The 21346-nt window shown below is 47.4% G+C and overlaps 6 protein-coding genes across 6 annotated transcripts; 3 read left to right on the top strand and 3 right to left on the bottom strand.

The window, feature by feature from the left end:
• Positions 1-2426: 2426 nt before the first annotated feature.
• RhiXN_01340 (uncharacterized protein) lies at positions 2427-3140 on the top strand (the record flags this gene model as incomplete). Its single annotated transcript, XM_043321159.1, has 5 exons — positions 2427-2632; positions 2694-2774; positions 2830-2890; positions 2949-3011; positions 3069-3140. The coding sequence occupies 5 exons, from the start codon at positions 2427-2429 to the stop codon at positions 3138-3140; spliced, it is 483 nt and encodes a 160-aa protein (XP_043186982.1).
• A 3859-nt stretch (positions 3141-6999) lies between these two features.
• Positions 7000-8238, bottom strand: RhiXN_01339 (pectate lyase; the record flags this gene model as incomplete). The annotated part of the gene is made up of 6 exons (XM_043321158.1): positions 7000-7097; positions 7151-7314; positions 7376-7704; positions 7768-7829; positions 7883-8052; positions 8114-8238. The coding sequence occupies 6 exons, from the start codon at positions 8236-8238 to the stop codon at positions 7000-7002; spliced, it is 948 nt and encodes a 315-aa protein (XP_043186981.1).
• A 964-nt stretch (positions 8239-9202) lies between these two features.
• Positions 9203-11344, bottom strand: RhiXN_01338 (cytochrome P450 family protein; the record flags this gene model as incomplete). Its single annotated transcript, XM_043321157.1, has 13 exons — positions 9203-9278; positions 9331-9477; positions 9536-9643; positions 9694-9708; positions 9759-9825; positions 9873-10062; positions 10120-10133; positions 10194-10311; positions 10361-10503; positions 10555-10660; positions 10726-10897; positions 10956-11091; positions 11152-11344. 13 exons carry the CDS (start codon positions 11342-11344, stop codon positions 9203-9205), a joined length of 1485 nt encoding a protein of 494 aa, XP_043186980.1.
• A 4175-nt stretch (positions 11345-15519) lies between these two features.
• On the bottom strand, positions 15520-16388 carry RhiXN_01337 (uncharacterized protein; the record flags this gene model as incomplete). The annotated part of the gene is made up of 4 exons (XM_043321156.1): positions 15520-15790; positions 15840-15901; positions 15956-16158; positions 16220-16388. 4 exons carry the CDS (start codon positions 16386-16388, stop codon positions 15520-15522), a joined length of 705 nt encoding a protein of 234 aa, XP_043186979.1.
• Positions 16389-17222: 834 nt separating this feature from the next.
• RhiXN_01336 (TNFR/NGFR cysteine-rich region family protein) lies at positions 17223-18993 on the top strand (the record flags this gene model as incomplete). Its single annotated transcript, XM_043321155.1, has 5 exons — positions 17223-17334; positions 17404-17457; positions 17510-18259; positions 18421-18545; positions 18724-18993. 5 exons carry the CDS (start codon positions 17223-17225, stop codon positions 18991-18993), a joined length of 1311 nt encoding a protein of 436 aa, XP_043186978.1.
• Positions 18994-19063: 70 nt separating this feature from the next.
• On the top strand, positions 19064-20752 carry RhiXN_01335 (TNFR/NGFR cysteine-rich region family protein; the record flags this gene model as incomplete). Its single annotated transcript, XM_043321154.1, has 1 exon — positions 19064-20752. One exon carries the CDS (start codon positions 19064-19066, stop codon positions 20750-20752), a length of 1689 nt encoding a protein of 562 aa, XP_043186977.1.
• Between the last annotated feature and the right edge of the window lie 594 nt (positions 20753-21346).

Genomic DNA, 21346 nt, shown 5'->3' with positions numbered 1-21346 from the left:
ATTCCTTGTGTTCCGCATCTGTTGAGGGTCATTTCGACGCCCATTCACGATCACAAGGAGGATCGCGTACTTGTTTCATGCTCTCTGACACGTTCCATTGCGACTATTTTCTCTCTCTCCGTTAGAAAGTGTGCTGTGGAAATCGAATTAGGGAAGTATAAGTAGAAAGCTAAAGAGGTAGCAAAAGTGAGGATCCCGTTGATCAAAGTGAACCTATTTTAGTTGGATTATTAATAATTCCTTTCAGAAATATCAAGTCCTACCACTGCCAAGGTGCCAATAGGTTGGATCTGAAGTAAAGAGAACCGTAGCCCATAAGGTTAGACAGTATTTGGGCTGGGATCGGGTTAAGAGAGTTTTCCCAAGTTCAGGTAATATGAATACTACCTGTCCCGTTCATTAAAACTACCCGGTGTTGTTAAGTAGCGAAAGATGAAAATAAAGAGTGCTTACACCAATATCCTACCCGGGAGCTTTGTTCGTTTTTGGTGTAAAACATGGATGTGACCATAAGGAACCCCGAAGTAATTGATCCTTCACAAACGCCAAGAATGAAACGACAGGCCAAAAGGCTCGAGAAGGGAAGCCGCATAGATTGAGAAACCATTGCGATTCCCCATATCTTTGGAGACGGGTATCAGCAAATAAATTTATGCGATTTTCTAACCCAAAACTCACAAATACGTTGAGCGATATCCATTTCCCCACAGGTGCGCGCTGGAGCGCAACATTCTGCCTGTCACATATTCATGATATGAGAGGTATTTGAATATATATATAAGGGGATCAGGTTGCTTACGGGAATGCGAAAAGGAGATAGCCCAGATAGATGATTGAGCCTAGCCAGTTACTGGGAGTTGCACGAACAGGAAAGTATTGGATCTAAGGAAAGGAAAGGATCTTACAATCTTCTGAAGGTCAATAAATAATTGATTCAATTGATAATCTGTCTCACTGGTTTGCGTTCAATTTATTGTCTTCAATAAACCCGAGTACTGCGGCTCGTCCGAGTGTAGCCTTGTCTAAGTACTGCACCCCATATACTGAGTGGCGAAGTCAGTCCTTGGAGCTTAAGTAACAATACAAGTGAAGTGTTCATACACAACATCATAAGAGGAAGGACATTTCGATCAATCTTTCTTCTAACATCCTCCGGCGAGATACTGTCGACGTTTGGGTCATGCTGCTCTAACTTTGAAGGGATTTAGAATTAACCTCATCAAACTAGATCTTTGCATACTTGTTCCCGGCCAGAAATAAGGCTGTAATCGGACGATCTGTTACGCCATCTATTCAAGAATGATAACATTGTGCTCGCTATGGCAGATAGAGCCACAGCAAGTTTGGTCAACTTTGATCTTCTTCGAATTCACATGACATGATATCAGTAGGTCACGTGCTATTAAAAAGAAGTAGGTCACGTGCAGTACGTTTCTTTATTCATATCTAACGGCCACAATGCGAACAAAGTAAAGCATTCACAAACCCAGTCGAACTATGCTAATTCAAAGAGACCATGAAAAACCAAAACGCCGTGTGAAAGACGACAGGAAATTCTAAAAGGCCACGAGACTCAAATGTGGGTGCCACTAGGAAGGGAAGGGGAGGGGGGCGTATAAACGCTTGCAAAGGTTGCGCAGTTGCTAGTGAGCCTCTGAGACTTCTGATTCCCGATTTAGTGATGTGCTTAGCTACTGTGGCTGGTCCCGGCAGTCGCGTTCCTAAGGCCCTAATCCTTTGCGATTGGACTTTGAACTTCCCTCATGAGGCGACGTTCACACATGTTACCAGGCCATCCAGCCTCGTTCGGACTCGTACCTAATTACGTATGCTAATGGAATCTGGACAAACCACCGTAATAGACACCCAGCATTTTTCATTCCAGTTAGTTGTTTGTTATGGCTGCGCGAATACGCGCCAGAATGTCAATAATCTCGGGTGACAATTGAATCAATTCATGTACGACAAGATACTAATCAATGGGACGGTATACAACTGTGATCGGTCATTGGGGCAATGTACGTACATCAAACCCCTTTGGGATCATAGAGTTACGCCAAGTTTACCTCGGCCACATCCTCTCGCACACTGCCTGATTTACCACACTTCATTTGAATCCTTCTAACATTGCACTTATGCTTGGCTTGATATACTCACCTACAGGCGTAGCGCCGCAAGATCATATTACCGCATCTTCCGAGAGTGCATGGCTATGTGGCCTGGGTTTATGGCTCTGCACGGGCATCCAGCCATAGTTCACAGGGGCAGTATACACATCCTATGGCCGAAATAATTACCCCACAGTGAGCTCGAATTTAAACCGATAGTACTATAAATGCACGCTGTCTGACGCTCTCATTCCTCATCGTGCTCTCACTACTCATCCTACTCTTCCGTCAGCACCTCTCTTCTATAATTTGTTCAGTATGTTCTTCAACTTTGCTTCTATCGCATCCGCCGCTGTTCTCGCTCTTCCTCTCGTTGGGGTTGCTGCCAACCCGGTCCCTCACAATGCACGCACCGAGTGGGAATCTCCCAAGACCCACGAAGTGACTGTTGGTGCGTGGGGACAGCTGCGATACAATCCCGAGTTCGTACATGCCAAAGTTGGAGACTACATCAAGTTCGAGTTGTAAGTTTCTGTATAAGCGAGAACGGTTGGTACCATGGGACTGACTGACTGATGGGCGTAGCCATCCGAAGAATCACACGGTGACCGAGAGCTCGTTCGGCAAGCCATGCAGCGCAATTGATGGAGGATTCCGCACCGGCTTGTGAGTATAACTTTCATGCATATTTGAAAGGTATAATACTGACCGACTCGAATAGTGTTCCAGTTGCAGAGGAAGACAAGCACGACCTTCCGATACGCAAATTCAAAGTTACTGATGTGAGTTCAAGAGCAGCGACCTCTCCCTTCGTGTAACTGACGCCTTCATTCGCTACAGGAGAAGCCACATTGGTTCTACTGCGGCCAGATTGGTCATTGTCCCGCAGGCATGGTGTTTGCCGTAAGTCTGCATTATATCTTGTTCTTCTAAGAAATACTAAATGACAGCGTGCTCCAGGTCAATCCACCTAACGAGGGAAATACATTCGAGAAGTTCCAATCAATGGCCAAGGAATCAGGAGGAAAGTGATAAATTTAGTGGACACAGCGAGATAAAGTTGTGGATCGGTGTGTATTTAAGGTATATTGCGAGCATTACACGGACCCTTTTGGACTATCTTGTCATGCTGGCCGAATTTTCTGTATGCTATTCTCGAGAGTTTCATAAATATTAGCATGAGATTTTTATGATACATTCGATAACACCGGCAGGAAACCTGCAAATTTTTAGTTGAATAAATCTCTGTTTCTGCTCGACTATGTACGGATCCATCCCCGCGCTACCACCTATATATCATATTCATGGATATAACATGTATGTGGTAGCATAAATATCATAGTGAAACCGAGAATCCCGAACATTTATTCATGCATCTGGGATGCGAGCTGGGTGCACGTGCTAGAATGATTTCATTGACCATCAGTGACTGTGGCCTACTTGCTGCCCATCCTCAGCAACGAACTGCGCTATTGTTGGGGATATTTCAGGCGGCATTGTGGTATTTATTTTGGCTGTCTGGTTTGTGTAGACTGACTTGTTTGTATGCTATCAGTACGTCTGTAGTGAGTAAACGACGAAATGATGGCTGAAATGACGAGATTATACTAGTCTTTTCCATGGACCTCGAGTCTAATCAACTAATTTCATAAAATTTAAGCATTGGCCAGTTTCAGTGAGAACGTTTCTATTAACATGCCCTCAACTAACCTCATGGGACTACATCTGATAGCCTATCACAGCGAGGCAGACTCATACTCGCAGCTATAGGCGCTCTCCGTATTTAACTCGCCTCTGAAGCGTCTAACCCACTCAGTCCCCTCGCCGACCGGTTTGCTCCGTATGCTTACAATGAGCAGCTTTCAATATAACCAGACTTCACGTACTCCTTTAACTAAAGGTGTAAGCCAGGGGAAGAAATGTCGTAGCCATGCTAAAATACTTTGGTAATAAAATTCAGGCCTTTGCAGCATAGTCTTATGCGCCCCATGCCTGAGTCCCTGCGTCGGCGCTTACGCGAACAGATCACTAAGCCCGTTGCGTGTTGCTCTTACTGCTTTAATAGCCGTCATGCTTGCGCCCTGTTTGTTGCACCCCGCTCTCGGCGCTTACGCCGTTCGTCCTGTTTCTTCCATTCTACGTTCGGCGAGCACAACGTGCTTGCTGCAGAGCTTATCCAGTCCGCCTTCCCCCCTTTTTTCTTTGCGTGTCCCACCCGCCTGCGCCTTCTCTACACGCATACGATCCGGTTCGGCCGCCCACCCAGCTCGCTCGGTGGCTCGGTCCCGATGGCACCCCGGTTCGGCGTACCGCCTCTCCGGCTCCCACCCCCATGCGTCTGCCGGTCCGGATCGTACGCATCTCTTCCCCCTTCTCATGTATGCATTTTCTTCTCGTCTTTGTTCGTCGCGTGCCGGCCCAAGGCCCAGTATACCCTGAATCTAAGCTTAAACACAAGACTACATTTAATCAAGGACTGCCTTTCGAGAGCGTTATTCGTGCTCTGGAGACGGCACCTACTGTATCACACGCAACCAGAGTAAGCACATTTTTTGTTTAGAACAAAGCACAGTAATACCAAGACCTTGGTTTCAAGAGGATATTCGACTCTATGCATATAATCTTACTCAGAAAATCAGTACGTAGCGTCTCGGATGATCTTTGCGAGTACCTCATCAATAATCTAAGGGAGCTCTGGTCCGGAGAGAGTGGCTTTCCGATGCTGATGAACCGTGTTCAGTCCTTCCAGGAAGGCCAGTCATCAGGACCCGTCGCTTCTCCTAACATTCTGCTCCTAAATATTAGTCTACACAAAGATGACCACTGGGGAGTATGGGTTTGCGTTTGAAGCAATATGGGTAAGTTGTTCGAAGTGATATAGGGGTAATGATATGTTTGTTTACCCAGTTCATAACAGATGGTGACAAGGATCTTACTTGTGTTTCGAGGGATCGGCGACGACTCATCGGTGAGATGCCAAAGCTCACGGCAGATATTGCTTTTGGAGCTCTTGGGTTTCGGAATTTGGTACTCACACTCAATGATATCGATGCCGAAACTAAAAATTCATCACCGGAAAAGGCTCGAGACTCAACTCTCAGTAGGACTGTTGCATCTAATGACGGATCTTTCAGAGTATATACGGCATCGATCCGGATGAGATAACTAGAAGGCTGTCTCGACGGAAAGACTGCCTGAACTCTATGTCAACAAATAGACCCTCAGCGACTTTGTGTAGGCCATGATGCTAAACCGGTGGAATTCGGTCAGAGTTTTAGGAGCGACGCGCCCAAGGCTGTTATCTCAAATATTTAAAGGCTTCTAGCTAAGGTGCTCTATAATAAGCTTCTGATAAGGGTGTGTTTATGCTAAATAGTAGTGAAATTTGACTATCTGTCTTTTTGACTGTCACTATAAATGGCTGGCACATGGTGGCATGGCGCGTGCCTCAGAGCTTGTTCACCAAAAATTAACGTTTACTTCTTCATTGCCGGGTCCCTGTCCAGGCTTGAAAGTGCTGTTGAATATTTTGTATCCTCTAATCAGAGTGGTAATTACTGCCTCATTTCTTCAATGTAGACAACTAATACGGTTTTTGTGATAAATACATATGTTCATATGTTGTACATAGTTAGTTCCGGACGACATAGGAGTTTAAACCATTAACTAAGTCTAATGAGCGATAAATAATCGAACCTACACGAAAAATCCAACCCATCCCCTGAGCTATTTCACCATTTAACTCCAGAGACCTTGGCATTCTCCTCGAACTTTTTCTAAGTATTTCCCTCCTTTGGCGGTCTTCGGCATCACGTGATAGTCGTTTTTTTTTATTCATATTTAAAGAGCTACGTGCCCACGTGATAGTCGTGAAACTTGTTGGCTACTGATATTCTCCCACGATCTCGAAACTGATCTGTATGTTTTCACTTATACAACGCGGGATAGGTTCGACATACTAAAATAGTTCTTGAACCGAACCCAATCACCCGATCCAACCCTTCTCACTCCATCAGAATCTCAGCTCACGAATTGGCCCACCACTCCTTCCTCACGTCCCGTAGCGGGCCACGGGGTATAGTACTAGTGTACAGAGTGGTACACAATATGAGTCGACTATTGCATCACAAAAAACGGTTGTGACCTGTTACTTCTAGCTATAGGCTCACGAAGGTGGTACCTCGGAACCGCCGTCGATCGGCAAGTTAGCCTCGGTTTGGCAAGTTGTCACTTGATCTAAATTCATGAAGCATGTTCCGACAGGATTTTCTTCGGTGCCTACTGTAACTACTATAATAGGCATGTATTCACCGATCACTGTACTATTGTAGCAAACAATCAAGTGTCGAAGTACTCGGCAACTACGTGTATGGGCCAACTCATTTGCTAGCTCCATCTAGTAATACTATTGAGCTAGTCATTCTCCTAGTCGCGAAGTATACTCACAATACAATAAAAGGGAGACTGTGTGAACTTTCTGCGATGTGATGTGGCCGTCTGAGATGGCCGGCCCGTTCTTGAAGATACATTCTCGCAGTATGCTCTATACTACGAAACCCAATTACTCTTCCATCCGGACCGCCATTTGAGGTTTCAAATTTGTATATACGTATATATATGGTAGTGCGATGGTAAAATTATTGACCCCGTGCTTGAATTTTTGGGCTCGATCGCAAACACGACCCGTCTCCCCCAGGTTGATAGCGTGAACAGCATGAAAAGGTGCTGTTCTCATAGAATTCGGCCACTAAGTTAAAAGAACAAGGTTTCGCTCTGCAAAGAGAACGGAGAGCATAAAGTATGAAGAATTGATTCGCTGATATAGTAGTATGTACAGATACATTCTATCGTTGATTGAAGCATACAATCAACAAATAGCCTATCACCATACTTAGAAAGACAGCTTGGCGCCAGCATTCGAGTTCACGTAGGACTTCACAGATCCCACCGCGGTCAAACTGTAAGAATACCCGACAGAGCTCCACGACGCTGGATAAACATGTAAGTGCGGTATAGTTAATTGCAGGCACTAAATAACCTACTAGTAGCAGCAGTGTTGCTGGCTCCTCCAAAATCGTTGCCGCTCGCGTTCGCATACCCGTTGTCCGTGCTGTACAGCGGCTTCTTCACGCTCTCGAACACGTTGTTCTGAACAAGCAGCTCTGCGCCTACACGCGTGTTGATTCCGTCGTTGTTGCTCACAAAGCTATTTCCGCCGTCACGGTCAGTATATGCTCAAAAAGACTCCAACAAATCAAGACACTCACTAGTTGTTGTAGATGTGGCCATGGCCGAAGCGGAACGAGGGCGTGCGCGAGTTCAGGTTCTGCCACTTGTTGAACGCGTACGTCACCTGGATTGCCTTGTCCTCGCTCTCGTTGCTGTCGGAATGTCCGACGAGCGACGCCTTCCAGTGGTCGTGCAAGTAGGAGTTGGTGACTGATGCGGCGTACACGCCGTGGGTGAGGTCGAGAAGGCCATCGTAGTAGTCTTTGTCATGGGTCTGGTCGGACCACAGCTCGACGTGGTCGATCCACACGCGGTTAGCGGACTGGACGGCGACGTGGTCGCCGGCGCCGGCCAAGACCTTGTTGATCTGAAGGACAGAGTGTGCGGTAAGTATTCCAGTCGATATGGATCCCGTTTTTGTACTGCGTACCTTAAGGTTGCGGATGATGACGTTCGACACATCGATCACGCGCAGACCCACACCGGTCAGGGCTATAGGCAGATGTGAGATGGCTGCGTACACTCGTTCGGAGGTTGGCACTTACTGGCACCAGACTTTCCGAGAACAGATGTGTTCGACCCGACCTTGATGACTTCATTTCCACTGATGTTGCCGGAAACAATGACGACCTTTGCGCTGTTGCCGGACACGGCGGACTTGAGGGCGGACAAAGTGGTGACAGTCACGGCGGATGCAGAGCCTCCACCGGTAGTGCTGGAGCGGCAAGGGTGAGTGAATCTGTCAAATAAGAGGGAAAGGAGAGGAGGGGACTGACCCGCCGCTGAGAGTGGCGTAGCCGATGTTGGCCTTGTCGCTGGTGGAAGCGCGCTTCTCGACAACTGGAGAGGCGGAAGCGACACCGAGGCCGATGGCAAGAACGAGAGCGGAGGTGAACTTCATTTTTGAAAACGAAAGGTTAGTGGTGTGAAGTGACTGGGTAGTGCACTGACCAAACTTGTTAATTGGGCGCCTTTAAATAACAAGCAATACCTACCTGAGGATATCCCTCAGGCGGTCCGGGGTAGAGGCTTCGGACCGCCCAACATTGCACGTTAGCGAGAGAATAGTAGCCATAGGCGGCCCGGAATCAGTAGTCATAGTCGATAGACGAGCACACCACATCATCTCAGATTAACGCGTCCCAACGTTTAGTACTTCCCAAAGCCAAGCAGAAACTGGACGAGTCCGAGGCACTGCAGATGACCACACAAAAAGTATAGAAGCTACCTCAAGTGACTAAACCATATGAGCTAGCTACCAATAGTATCCAAAATGTGGGCTCTCATCAAAGCTGTCGGTGAATGTTCGCCCTATCCTAGCTTACAGTGAATACGTAAGCTAGTTCCGGTTGGAGGTGCAGTGAACAAGTAGCAAGTCTCTAGATCAAGTGACCCCAGTGCCAAGCGAAGATTACCGCGTTAGAAACAAATAAATGTACCTCAACTGCTTCATGTCCCCAAAAGCAGAAGTATCACTAGATGCCGAGGCAAAATGACGTGCCCCAGACACTGATGCGACATTCCTTCGCAGCTATGTGCGGTCCGTAGCGTCTACTCACGCGGGTGCCGCGTGCCATCCTTCTCCCATGAGCCTACACGTGGCCTTTGGTGTTTGTATCCACAAAGTCTTTGACGATCTTAAGCTTGGAGTATCAAAGTAAGAACCACAGAGCTGTATTCGCTGGTCACGTGGATCCCGGCCTGCCGGTCAGCCAATAAAAGCCGGAATCGTTGGATTGGATATTTACCACATCTTTCTCCAATTGTCCAAAGTATGGGTACATCATTGTAACTATGGACAAGAGTGTCCTGTACTTCTCGGCCTAAATCTTAATTCCCAGTCAAGTATGTACAAATCTAGTCTGTTAAATTTCCTCATCGAGTAGCCGACGATGCATGTCCGAGCGAGGGGTGATCGTGCACTTGAATGGGATTGGGTTCCTATCATTCCTGCTGTTAGTTCCTCTGTACACTCCTGCCACGGTTCACTAACATTGCTAAAGTGCCCATGACCAATCCAATCTGCGGTACTATGTCTCTTCCTTGTTCATCCTGTACTGGGTGGATATCAAAGATCGATAAAATTGTAGCGACGTTTATGAATAATGAAGAGTGTGCGAAATGTATTCCGGGGCATATTCTATAGTAACTTCGTCGTTAGAAATACAAAACGCGGGAAATTTTAACTATTCTCCCACCTGCGGCCGAATCCAAAGGTTACTGGCTCGGGGGTGCTTGGATCCATAAAACGTTCAGGTAGAAAAGCCTCGGGATCTTGATATTTCTCTTCGTCTCGGTTTATCGCCCTGAATGATTGTTGGTTCGTTGCAAGAATGACAGGTCAGCATCTCCTTACCAAATGTTACCGAACCTATTCTCAACGTGTCAATCAAAGCTCCACCAGTACAATGTGCAACCTACACTAATGCACCTTTCGGTATAGTATATCCGTTATATTGAACATCATCTTCGCAGATACGCGGTATACCTTTGCCAATCATAAGTTATTCGCTAAGGTCGAAGCAGCTGGCTTACCCAATGGGGTTATTGGCATCCATCTGAGAGCTTCAAGTACGAGGCTACGCGTATATAGCATATCTTGCAGGTCACCCATCTCGGGTAGACGCCTGCCCTCGGTTACGCTATCGATTTCTCTTTGAGCCTTGGCTTGGGCATCTCGATGTACTGTCATGAGCAGAATTATAACTTGAAGGGTTGCATGTAACTATAAATATTTGTGTTCCCCGATGTAGTTCAATATCACCTTATGTGAGATACTTACCGAGTCTACTGCGGCTATAAAGTAAAAGGCCGTTAATCAATCCGATTGGTTGAATACATTCAAAAAATGCAAACCTGTAAACACAGACCCTGCCGTCCACATTGCCAATTCCTTCTGCTCTTCTGTGACTCCTTGATTCGGAAAAGATCGCAGAATCTGGCTTAGAGCGGAATACGTAGCATCGCCTATGGCCTAGAAGGAGTATTGGTGTTCAGATCTAGCGCAACGAAAAATCGCTCACCATCTGGGCAACTGTATGCTCATAAGGCAGACTAATAGTCCGAACAAACTCCTGACTCCATTCTCTAGTGGTTTGCTTCCAACCTGTACCGGGAAACCAAGAGGGAACTCGTCTCAGCCATGGAATTATGTTGACAAGGAAATCTATACGATGCATTATATCAGACAGATTGGCTAACCCATGCTTCGACTCACTAAAGGGTGCAAGTGCCTTGCCAAGATGAACAGACGCATTCTCAGCCAATTGAAGTATCTCGTCGTTGGACGAGGCGACTTCATAACCATATACACATGTCACGATCTGTGATCCTAGTGTTCTGCTTTAGTATCAATTTCAGTGGCAATGGACCTAGAAAGGACGCGTACGTAGTCATCCGGCCGCTCAAGTATCATTATGGCTGCCTGGCGTGCGTGCTTTGTCTGTACCCTAAAATATACGGGGACCGCACTTTTTCGAAATGAAAGGTTCATCAGTCGACGCGATTGCTTCCAGCGTTCACCATAGCGCAATAAGGCAAGTAGACGGGTCAAATCAAAGCTATAAAAATAGCGGACAGATTAGCATTGGCCATAAAGCATTAAGCCAAGGAACTCACAACTCAGTATCTATTACTGAAATCCTTGGTCGACTCAAAAGCTTGTCCGAGCTTTTCTCCAGAAGATCCAGCGCTGCGCGAGCAGAGTTGATAACAATCAATTTTGCACCTGGAACTTTTATACAGATAACATCGTCTTGAAATCAGATCTGATAAGCAAAGTGATGAAAAAGTTAAAAATTAGGAAAGAACAAACTATTTAGTTCACGAGACCAATTTCGGTAAGCAACATGCTCGTCCCTTGCTAGTATAACCGGTATGTTCCCCAAAAAAGGATACGATTTTGGGGAAGGTGGGAGCGGAGCCTTTGGATGACCCCGTTTGATCCATTTGATGGATACTGTTGCAAACACGACAATAGAGAAGATGATAGCGTTGAGCCGATCCATATTGGAGTGCAAGTACAAGTCAAAGCCAAGCGATACTAGGAATAGTGTGTGTTGAAGGGCTCTAGAACCTCGGTATTTATTGCCTACAAGGAGCACCAAGTCTCAAGCATACTCATCATAAAGAGGTATTATCGCAGTCTGATGCGCAGGCGCAAGGCTTGATTGCAGAGGCATAACATGAGAGCTTGAAATATGATCCATAGCACGCACCTCAGGATCAAGGGATCACCGACTTGGATTCGGGTAAGATGACCGAGTCCTATCATTCTTGCTTGCAAGACGTAAGCGTGTTGGACCAGGTCAATTGGACTCAATCGTATGTGCGATATGAGATTAGACGCAGCCCGGCTTGAGACATTTTTTTTTATCATCATGAGGCAATTTACTCCTAAGTGAGGTGCGGTATTTCTGCTGGAATTAGTCTGAGAGCCCATCACAGGTCTGGTAGGTAAAAAAAAAGGTAGTTTTGGGGAATGGATAGTTGAGATATTCATTCCGTGGTGGCTGTAGTAATTAGTGGCGCTAGTATGGCTGACGCTGATTGGATACCAACCGGGCGCTTAAGGGCAGATCCAATGGTCGGAATAAGACGAGTGGCAACAGAGTGGAGTTTTGGGGCGGAGCCTGTGGGCTGCCAAACTTATACTGGGCCGATCAGGCCGGAGCATGTACCTGCGCCATTCAATAGGTGTTGTGTTCGCGCACTGTTTATAGTATTTTGATTGGGCGCTTGCGTCCCATGTTCCTTCTCTTCCATACTGCGTACTGCGAGCACAACGTGCTCGCAGCAGAATTTGTCCTGTCCACTTGTTCTCTTTTTCCGCGAGTCCCACCAGCTCACACCTCTTCTACTTGCATACAACCCGTTTGGCCGCCCGCCCAGTTCACTTTGTGGCTCGGCCCCGGTGGTACCCCGGTTCGGCGTACTACTCCGGCCCCCACTCCCCATCCATCTGCCGATCCTGGTTGTATGCTCGCTCCCTCTTTTTATGTACTCGTATTTCTCCTTCCCTTTTTTGTGTGCCGGCCCAAGACCCAGTCTTAGATATGCTAACAAATGTTGTACACGCGTACTGCTTTTTTTCAACAAAACAAAGCCTCTGTTTACCGCATCAAACCACAGTGTTCCAAACGAGCTGCACATGTAAACCCGATTCCCTCCTAGATGAACAAGTTCGTGTTTCGAGCTCATCCTTTGTCAGTAATAGCTTCTGGGTTTCAGACCGAAGGGTAAGTGTGCATCCAAAAGGCGCGGGATTACTGCATTGTTCTCTTATATTCAGCCCTCTTAGGGTAGTTTATAACTAACTTACTGTGACAAAGCTCCTTGAACCAACTCAACTTTAGGTATAAGATAATTCCCTTATTCGTCGCAGGTTGGCCAAATGTTAAAGGTGGACAAAATAGTGGCCACATTGATAAGGGGTGAAGGCTGCGCAAAACTCATGCCAGGGCATATTCTGTATTTGTACTATAAATCTCGCATCCATAAAAGAGTGAATCTCGCTAACTAACCTACGGCCAAATCCAAATGTTACTGGATGAGGGGTATTTGGGTCCATGAAGCGTTCAGAGAGAAACGTTTCCGGGTCATGATACCTCGATTCGTCCCGATTTATTGCCCTGAAATATTTTAGCTAATTGCAACATTGTGTCTTAGACCACCGCATATATACCAGATGTTTCCAACTCTATGTCATCGCATCAGTCTATGAAGTAAAATAAACATAGAAGCTTACACAATTGAACCTTTGGGTGCGAGGTATCCGTTATAGTAGTCATCATCTTTACAGAGTCGAGGTATGGCTTTGCCTGGTTATGAGATCCAAGTCATCGTAAAGCTCAAAGGAACACTCTCACCCAAGGGGGATACTGGTAGCCATATCAATGATTCGATTATTAACCCACATGTATAAGGCATAGCTTGCATGTCGGCTATTTCTGGTAGTTTCTTGTTTTCGGTTACACTATCAATCTCCCCTTGAGCTTTGCTTTGAACATCTTGATAAACTTTCATGAGGAGAACTATAATCCGAATAGCTCCATGCAACTAAGATACCGAAACTCCTCTAAAATATATCAATAAAACAGAATATTGAGCGAGCTTACCGAGTCTATAGCGGCTTCAAATGAAATCTTATTAATGTGTTTGAAAGCTATTTATTTGTGAAAAAGGCGCACCTGTATACACAGATCCTGCCGTCCATATCGCACGGTCCTTCTGCTCTTCAGTTGTGTTTTCTCCTTTGTCAGAAAAAGATTGTAGAATCGTACTCAAAAAAGATGGCAGAGCGACCCCCGAATTCTCAAACAATAATGTTATTTGAAGTAAGCAAACCTGGGAGGAGCTTACCATCTGAGCAACTGTATGCTCATACGGCAAATGGATGGCCCGAACAAACTCCCGGCTCCACTCTTTCGCAACAGCTTTCCGACTGGTTCCAGGGACCCATGAAGGGACCTACTTCAACTCCGGCATGACATTAACAAGAAAATCTAGTGTGCATATTTTTAGAATGTGCTGTCCGTATAGAAACAGGCTTACTCAGGGGGAAACCGCCTGCCCGACGTGAAGTAATGAACTTTCGGCCAGCTTAAGTATTTCGTCATCAGCAGAAGTGACCTCGTAGCCATATACACATGGCAAGGTCTATGAGCCGAGGATTCTGCATTAGTAGTGGGATGGGTATTAGCAGTAGCTGGCATGTAGTCGGATAAAAAAAATACAGACCTCTGAGTAATTTGTATATGATCCTCTGGCCGCTCGAGTATTTCAAGAGCAGTCTGACGAGGATACTTGTTTTGAGTTGGAAAGAGCATCGGCATAGCGCTTTTGCTGAGCGAAAGGTGCAGAAGTCGACGTTGGTGTTTTCAACGTTTGCCATACGGTAAGAAAGCAGTATGACGAGACAAGTCAAACCTGCGGCAGATAGATGATATCTCCGTTTATGAAGAAAGATATGAACATACAATTTAGGATCTGTCACCAGTGGTATATTGGGCCGGTTCATATATGCATTCGAGCTCTTTTCGAGGATCGTCGACATCGCACGAGCAGAGTTCAAAATGATCAGAGAATGCCCCGATACCTTCACATGGATAACATCACCTTAGTAGTTGAGATCGTCAGCATTTCGAATATACATCAAGTATAAAAAAGCTGACTATTCAGCTGACGAGACCATTCTCGATGCGCAATATACTCCTCTTTCTCGGGTAGGATAGGTATGTTTCCCAACAGTGGGTATGACCTGGGTGAAGATGGCAGCGGGAGCTCCGAGTCAGTCAATCCGAGGTATTTGAAAGATAATATCCCAGCAACGAATATTGAAAGCACAATAATATATGCAAGTTGATACGAGTGGTTTTAACCAGGTAGAAAGAGATATAGTGGTGGGGAATATCGATCAATAGCATTAGCCTTTCTGCTATGTAAAGAGCTCAGACCGAGTGACTCTGCAGACGAACGGGAGGAAAATGAAGAGCTACTCAAGATTGGTTTAGCCACCACCGACTCAGATTCGGGTAGGACGACTGAGAACTGGATTGCCACTGGTGGATCGCTCATAGCATATGCGACTTGCCCTATCTGGCCACATGCACCTATCAAATTAGATCAAACCCTTGTGAGGGATAAAAGGACATACAGGCTACCTCGAGACATTTATTTTACGATATCGCCGAGACGTCTCAAGCCAAAATGGAGCGCGGCATTTCCGCTGATCTCGGCTCTCCGATCAATCTTGTCGTCAGAAAATTATATACTATCAAGCTCTTATCACAAGTTAACAAAAAGATACCGAAAGGGTTATCAGTCGGAAGAGTGAATCTCAGGTGGTGGTGGCTACAAGGATATTCCTCGATTGGTCATTATCGACGCTTAGTAATGCTCTCACCAACGAATAAGGTGCGTACGCTATATAATGCAGTCGCATAATTCATCGTTTCCCATGAAAAGGCATCATCTACGAGGGGCCAGAATTTATGCGTAAATTTACGTGCCATTCACATGATGATGGTCTCTACCTTGTACCAAAAACCCACTCTACCGCTTGGGGGCCGCATTGAGGACAAAAGATTATAAGTGGGGCATCAAGTGGCACAATCGTTTGAATATCATATGTACAACCCAAGAAGATGTGGCAGATAAAAGAAACGATAGGCTATCTGGCTAGCTAAGGAGCGCTCAACGAAGAGTTTAATCCCTTAATCTGGTTTTCCGGGATGGAAGCCGCATGACTCCATTCGCCGTAATACAGTCCTAGCTGAACATTGTTGAGTTGAACATTGAGCACGCTGGCACCTCCTTGTATGTGCAACTCCCCTGTCAGATTTACAGCAGATGCAAAACTCACATAGTCTTTCGAACCAGCGATCAGAGAAGCGGAGTAACCGTAGACATACTCCTTTCCAGATAAGAACAGAGCAGTACCAACGTCCCTGGGCCTATAAAGGAGTCAGGTTTGAATGCGACGCGGACAACATAGCCGCTTACCTATGATTTTTGCGTTTGGATAGTATATGGTCCCGTATCATAGTCTCCAAAGAAACCATGTTCTGAAGGGGTGATGTCAACCAAAAATCAACATCCCACTATTTGTGACCGCATACCTGAAAACAAGGCGCAGCTGCAGGACCAATTTCTTCCGGCGACAACAGCCGTAATCCGTCACTACTTAGACCATACGTCTCGATGAGCGTCCGGTTGAGTTCGCGAACATTCTTCGATGCCATCAGCATTTTGACGGATATATCAAAAATAGTTTCGTTCATTTGAGCATTGCTAGACTCAGAAGGCGAGGCCATGACAGCGGCTACGTTGCGCGAGTATATGTGTCAGTTGAAATCATTTCCCAACTACCGAATGAATCTTACACATGTTTGCCTTCGCAAGGTTGATTTCGCAGTCAAGCCAACCCATGATAGGCAATATAGCACTGAAATGCCCTACTGGTCCACAGACGGAGGGCTCGGACCTTGCGGTCATTGTCGCCCCGACATGCGAAAGGGCCAAGAGAGGAGCAAGTAGATATCGAAATAGCATAGTGGAACGGGTGAAAGTAGACCTGAGTAGAGCTTGGATTCTAGGAGCGTAGAAATCTTCCTTAAATAGATGGAGTTAGCTGAGTAGGAGCGAGGAATGGACAAATGTACAAACTAAATCGCGCAAATAAAGCACTGATCCGCCAGATTGATTTTGACATCGAATGCATTTGAGGAAACGTCTACTCGCCTCAAGCAATTTAAAGTTCAATCAAGTGGGTGTTGGTTCTATCAGCTGATGATGGCTATAAGAATATGCCTCCAGTCAGTCAAGGATTATTTCGGTGATGATAGCCCGGTAGCTATATAGTTGGACTCATACCAGACGTAAAATCTGTGTAAAAAATTCAATATTTCACGGCAGTATCGATCTTGGGCTGCTCAATTGTTGGGCCTGGAATTCATAGTGAGACGTGCTTGATGTGTTGTGCGGGACCGGGGTCGGGGCGGCCAAGCACAAATGGAGTTTGCCACCATTAGCTGATGACATTTTGGCAGCTCGCAAGCCTAGTAGAAGTCAAACTATGATTTAGCGGAATTGATTCCGTCACGCAAATGTATGCAGCTCACTGAGGCGCTAGGCACCAAGTTAGATGGATGGATGACCTAAGCCAAGTCGGAGATTAGCTCAGAGTAGATTGATTGCAAACTTTCACCATGATGTTCTGATCCAACCACAGAATATTACGGTCAAAGCGGGGGAGGCAGAAAGGTGTCTGGATGTCATCGTCGTGGCACAAACAAGGTCTATGTGACTAATTTAATTTGAAATATTTCTGTTTGGATTCTATAGTTGGCCATTGTGCACGTGCCAAACAAGTTCCTCAAGCGGACAATGGAAGCGGTCATAGGAAGGCTTGCCGCGGAGAGTATACAAGGGGGGCGGGAGCGAGCAAGGCTCGTCAGTGTTCTTCATGATCTCAGTCTTTGCTTGTCTGTTCGCGCTGGTACGCGTTGTCTGTAAGTCAAATCCACCGATCGTCGACTTGCACTGACACGGTAGTAACATCTACTAGCGGCCGAGGTGTGCTCTCCGACCCAATGTATTCCAGGCACCTTCAACACCACCCGTGAGTAAAAGGAGAAAATACTAAACTTTGGAACTAGACTCATTCCGAGCAGTGGGGGCATCCTTCTCCTCTGTCATTCTTTTACCAGGAACATACTCTTCTGACTCGGCTGCCTCTAAACTTGTATCGATATCCGATCCTCCTTCAACACCTTCCGGAATAATCATTTCCAACTCGTCATCGTTCCCTTATACCGTCTCCGTGTCTTCTGGTGCTCTTGCGTTTGGGGCAAACCACTATGTCGGCGATTCAATCCTCGTCGCTTTGTCATCAAACCTGTCTTCTCCTCGTCTACCAGCGTCTGTGGCTGTTCCCCCCAATACTGCTGTGACTTTTCGCTCGGCCTCTTCGCAGTCTTCCCTCGTTATTTTCGCTTCCGTCCCTGACACGGCCCAGCTCCCCTTGACCGCTCCAGACTTGACCTTTTCCGCCGTACAGTCCACATCCTGTTCTCCGGCGTGTGCATCAGGAGGTGCGTGTACAGCAAATGGTACATGTGCTTGCGCGCAGGGGTTTTCGGGATCTCAGTGCGAACAATGCGCACCTGGCTTCTTTGGACCCACATGCCAAAAGTGTCAAGACGCATGCTGCGACGATGGGATGGCCGGTTCTGGAAAATGCCTAGGCTCGAAGAACAAAACTTCATCCGACATCTGTGGGTGTGACAAGGGCACGTGTGGGAGCGATGGAAGATGCACCTGCAATGCTGGCTGGGCGAGTCCCACGTCTGGTCAAAACTCAACCGTAAAGTGCAGCGTGTGCGCTCCCGGTTTCTTCCAAGATGCTTCTGGTGAATGTCAAGGTTAGTGTACCCCTTGATCTATGTATTTTGTCTGCGGCAATTAACTCGATGAACAATCCCACTTAGTTTGTTCTCAAGGGTGCACTGCTTGTGCTTCTCCTTCAGGGGTGTGCACTACATGCAAGGCTAATTTTTCTCCGGATTCAAACGACCGTACAAAGTGCGTCCCTTCAACCGGCTCTACCACTACGACCTGCCCCGACGGCCAATTTCTCGACCCTGCGACTTCGACTTGCTCCTCATGCTCTCCCATATGCAAGACTTGTACTGGGCCCCTATCAATCCAGTGCGTCGCGTGTGGGGCCGGCCAATTTATGGGCCCAGGGGGTAGATGTGTTGCTGTCAGTTCGAGTGGAGTCTGCCAGGGTACAAAGTTGGTCGCGAATAATGCCAAGGGGATATGCGATGGTCAGTGACTATGATTGCTTCCTGATCGCGGTATTAACCGTAACCTAAATTTCTAGCTTGCCCTTCAACCTGTACTTCTTGCTCCATCCCATCCTTTTCTGTCGTTTCGACTCCCGCCCAGATCACCTGCTCCGCTTGTCTTCCAGGCTTCGTACTCACGCCCTCTAAACGATGTGAACGTACCTGTCCGGCAGGAACCTTTGTCAGTCCCCAAGATGGATTCACGTGTACTCCGTGCGATGGATCTTGTGCCGAATGCGCCGGAGATGCTACATTTTGCACTGCCTGTTCGGGAGGTCGCGGCGCGCTGGATGGGAAGTGTGTAGGGTCGTGTCCAAGCGGGACTATCCTCTCCCAATCTCCATCAACCAACTCGACGGGAACAACCTGCCTATCATGCCACGCCGATTGCGCTACCTGTTCCGGCCCCGGTTCCACCCAATGCTCGACCTGCCCGCCTTCTCGTCCTCTCAAATCATCAGACGGAAGATGTCTCCCGTCTTCGTCCTGTGGCGCACAATCTTTTTCGACTCGGCGTCCGGAACGTGTCGGTCGTGCGATGCCGGATGTTCAAGTTGTGCAGGAGCGGGCGGACAAATGTGTACCGCGTGCCCGGTAGGCAAGGTTCTCCAGTCCGGACAGTGCGTTGATTCTGGATGCGGGGAAACTTACTTTGGGTTGTGTCTGAGCACGTTTGCAACATCGACCAAGACTACCACCACCGTTGGACTTTCCCCTCTGCATGGTGCATTGGTCGGGACATCTTCGATCGGGTTTCTTGTAATCGGTCTTTTATTCTGGCGACGCCGTGCGAGAAAGCAACGGGCCGAACGCACTGCCGCGTTTGCCGATAACCTTCCGGATCACGACGCGGGCCGCGGAAAATGGGAATGGGGGCGAGTTTGGCGCATGAGACGTGAAGAGGGCTGGTTCTCCGGTTTGAAACTCCTCGTTCGGGGGATGGGTTCGCGTCGTCGGGGAAGGAGACAGTTCCATCGCGAGATGAGTTTACGCAAGCTTGGAGGGCAAGGTCGACGATCCTACAAGGATGCCGAAGAAGATCCAAGGTGGCGGAATCTCCATCCTAGGAGGGAAGCCCCTGATACTTTTGTATTCGATCGACCGGTTGTGCCGGCCGGTCCTGGAACCGGGAAGAGTTGGTGGAGGGACCAGGACCAGGATCGGCAGTCGATGGACTCGGAGCGCGGAAAGGCCACCGAGGGAGTATATGGGAAGATCAACCCCGAATCGCATTTTGCGCGGACGCTGAGCTCTGTGAGTGGAGGCTCGGTTAGGAGGCCTGTTATCCAGCGCAGCGAGACGCCCGAAGCGGAGAGGATGGAACCGGATATGACGGGCGCATCGGCGCATACATTCGGAGTGGCACCTACAATCGCCCGCACACCTTCGTTGGGATCACAAAAGGGCGGACCGGTGGGCTTGGCGTCCAACCCAACGGGATCTTCGATATCTCAGCGCTCGAACCATCTCGCCTTGAATCATACTGGTTCGGACATCCAAGCTGGAAACTGGATGCTGCCCGACCATACTGGAATGGAGTCGGTCCCATCCCACTTTACAGGATCAGTCGCCACACAAAATACAGGCTTTGGAACACATCCAGCTCAAGCAAACTCTACTATGCCCCTCGTTGGCCAGCAAACCGGTATCTCGAGTGTTCCATCCCATCTTACCGGCAATTCATCCGTCGTTTTTCATCATACGGGTTCGTCCAACTCGCTCTCGCCTCATCCAACCGGTGCATCAATCCTGGTACCCCAAGCCGGGACACAAACAACACCTCGCGCCCCACTCGCTTACGCCCCCTTCCTCGAGTCTTCAATCAACCCCCAGCCTCGTCAGCCTATCCGAGATGGGTCAAATATCAACCCGTTTAGCCGAACTCTTACAGTCACACCACGACCCAGTAATGAGATGTTGATGATGAGCCCTCCACCGCACGGTATCCCATCCAGCCCGGTCTGGCCGGGAGCCGTTGGAGGGTCGTATTGGTATGGCCCGGGGCCTCAGGGCCAGCAGTCTCAGCTGAAGTTGGGAGATAAGAACCCGTTTAGGCGTATCTAGTTGCTGGATAATTCACGTTTCTTCCCTGTAGTCAGATTGTTCGTTATGTTGTATTGATTTTTGTATTTAATTAGTTATGTATCTCATATACCAGTTTACTCTACCTTTCTCGTACCCCACCCATTGTCACGACAAATAATATTTGTTCAGCATGTCCACATCCATTCGTGCGCGCATATATTATCTCGTATCTTCATGAACTGTGAGGTCTAATGATCGTGAGAGCATCTCGATAGCTACGAACCACTAGTGTGACAATATGAGGTCAGGCCAGTAGTTCGCCTGGTTGCTAGACTGGCATAATTGTAAATAACATGTGGCACGTGCATGCTCAAGGCCAAACCCCAAGGGTGGTCCGTTAACTGTCAGATCCCTGCGCTATTAAGCACCCGTAATCCTAACATTATCTTTCGTAAGCTATACCTCGGCTATCTCCCTGTATCATGTTCTTACAAATGTTATTGAAAACCACTCGCACCCATAAGCCATGAATAGTATTGGGGTTCGGCAGCGTGAGCTATGGGACCAAATCAACTGTTTGAAACAAGTTTGCATGTAAGCCAACCTTGTCCGGATTGAATCAATCTAATTGAC

This window comes from Rhizoctonia solani, chromosome 16 (genome assembly GCF_016906535.1).
Source record: "Rhizoctonia solani chromosome 16, complete sequence".
Classification (NCBI taxonomy): Eukaryota; Fungi; Basidiomycota; class Agaricomycetes; order Cantharellales; family Ceratobasidiaceae; genus Rhizoctonia; species Rhizoctonia solani.
Note: the sequence above shows the minus strand (reverse complement) of the source record. Positions and strands in the feature narration are given on the sequence as shown.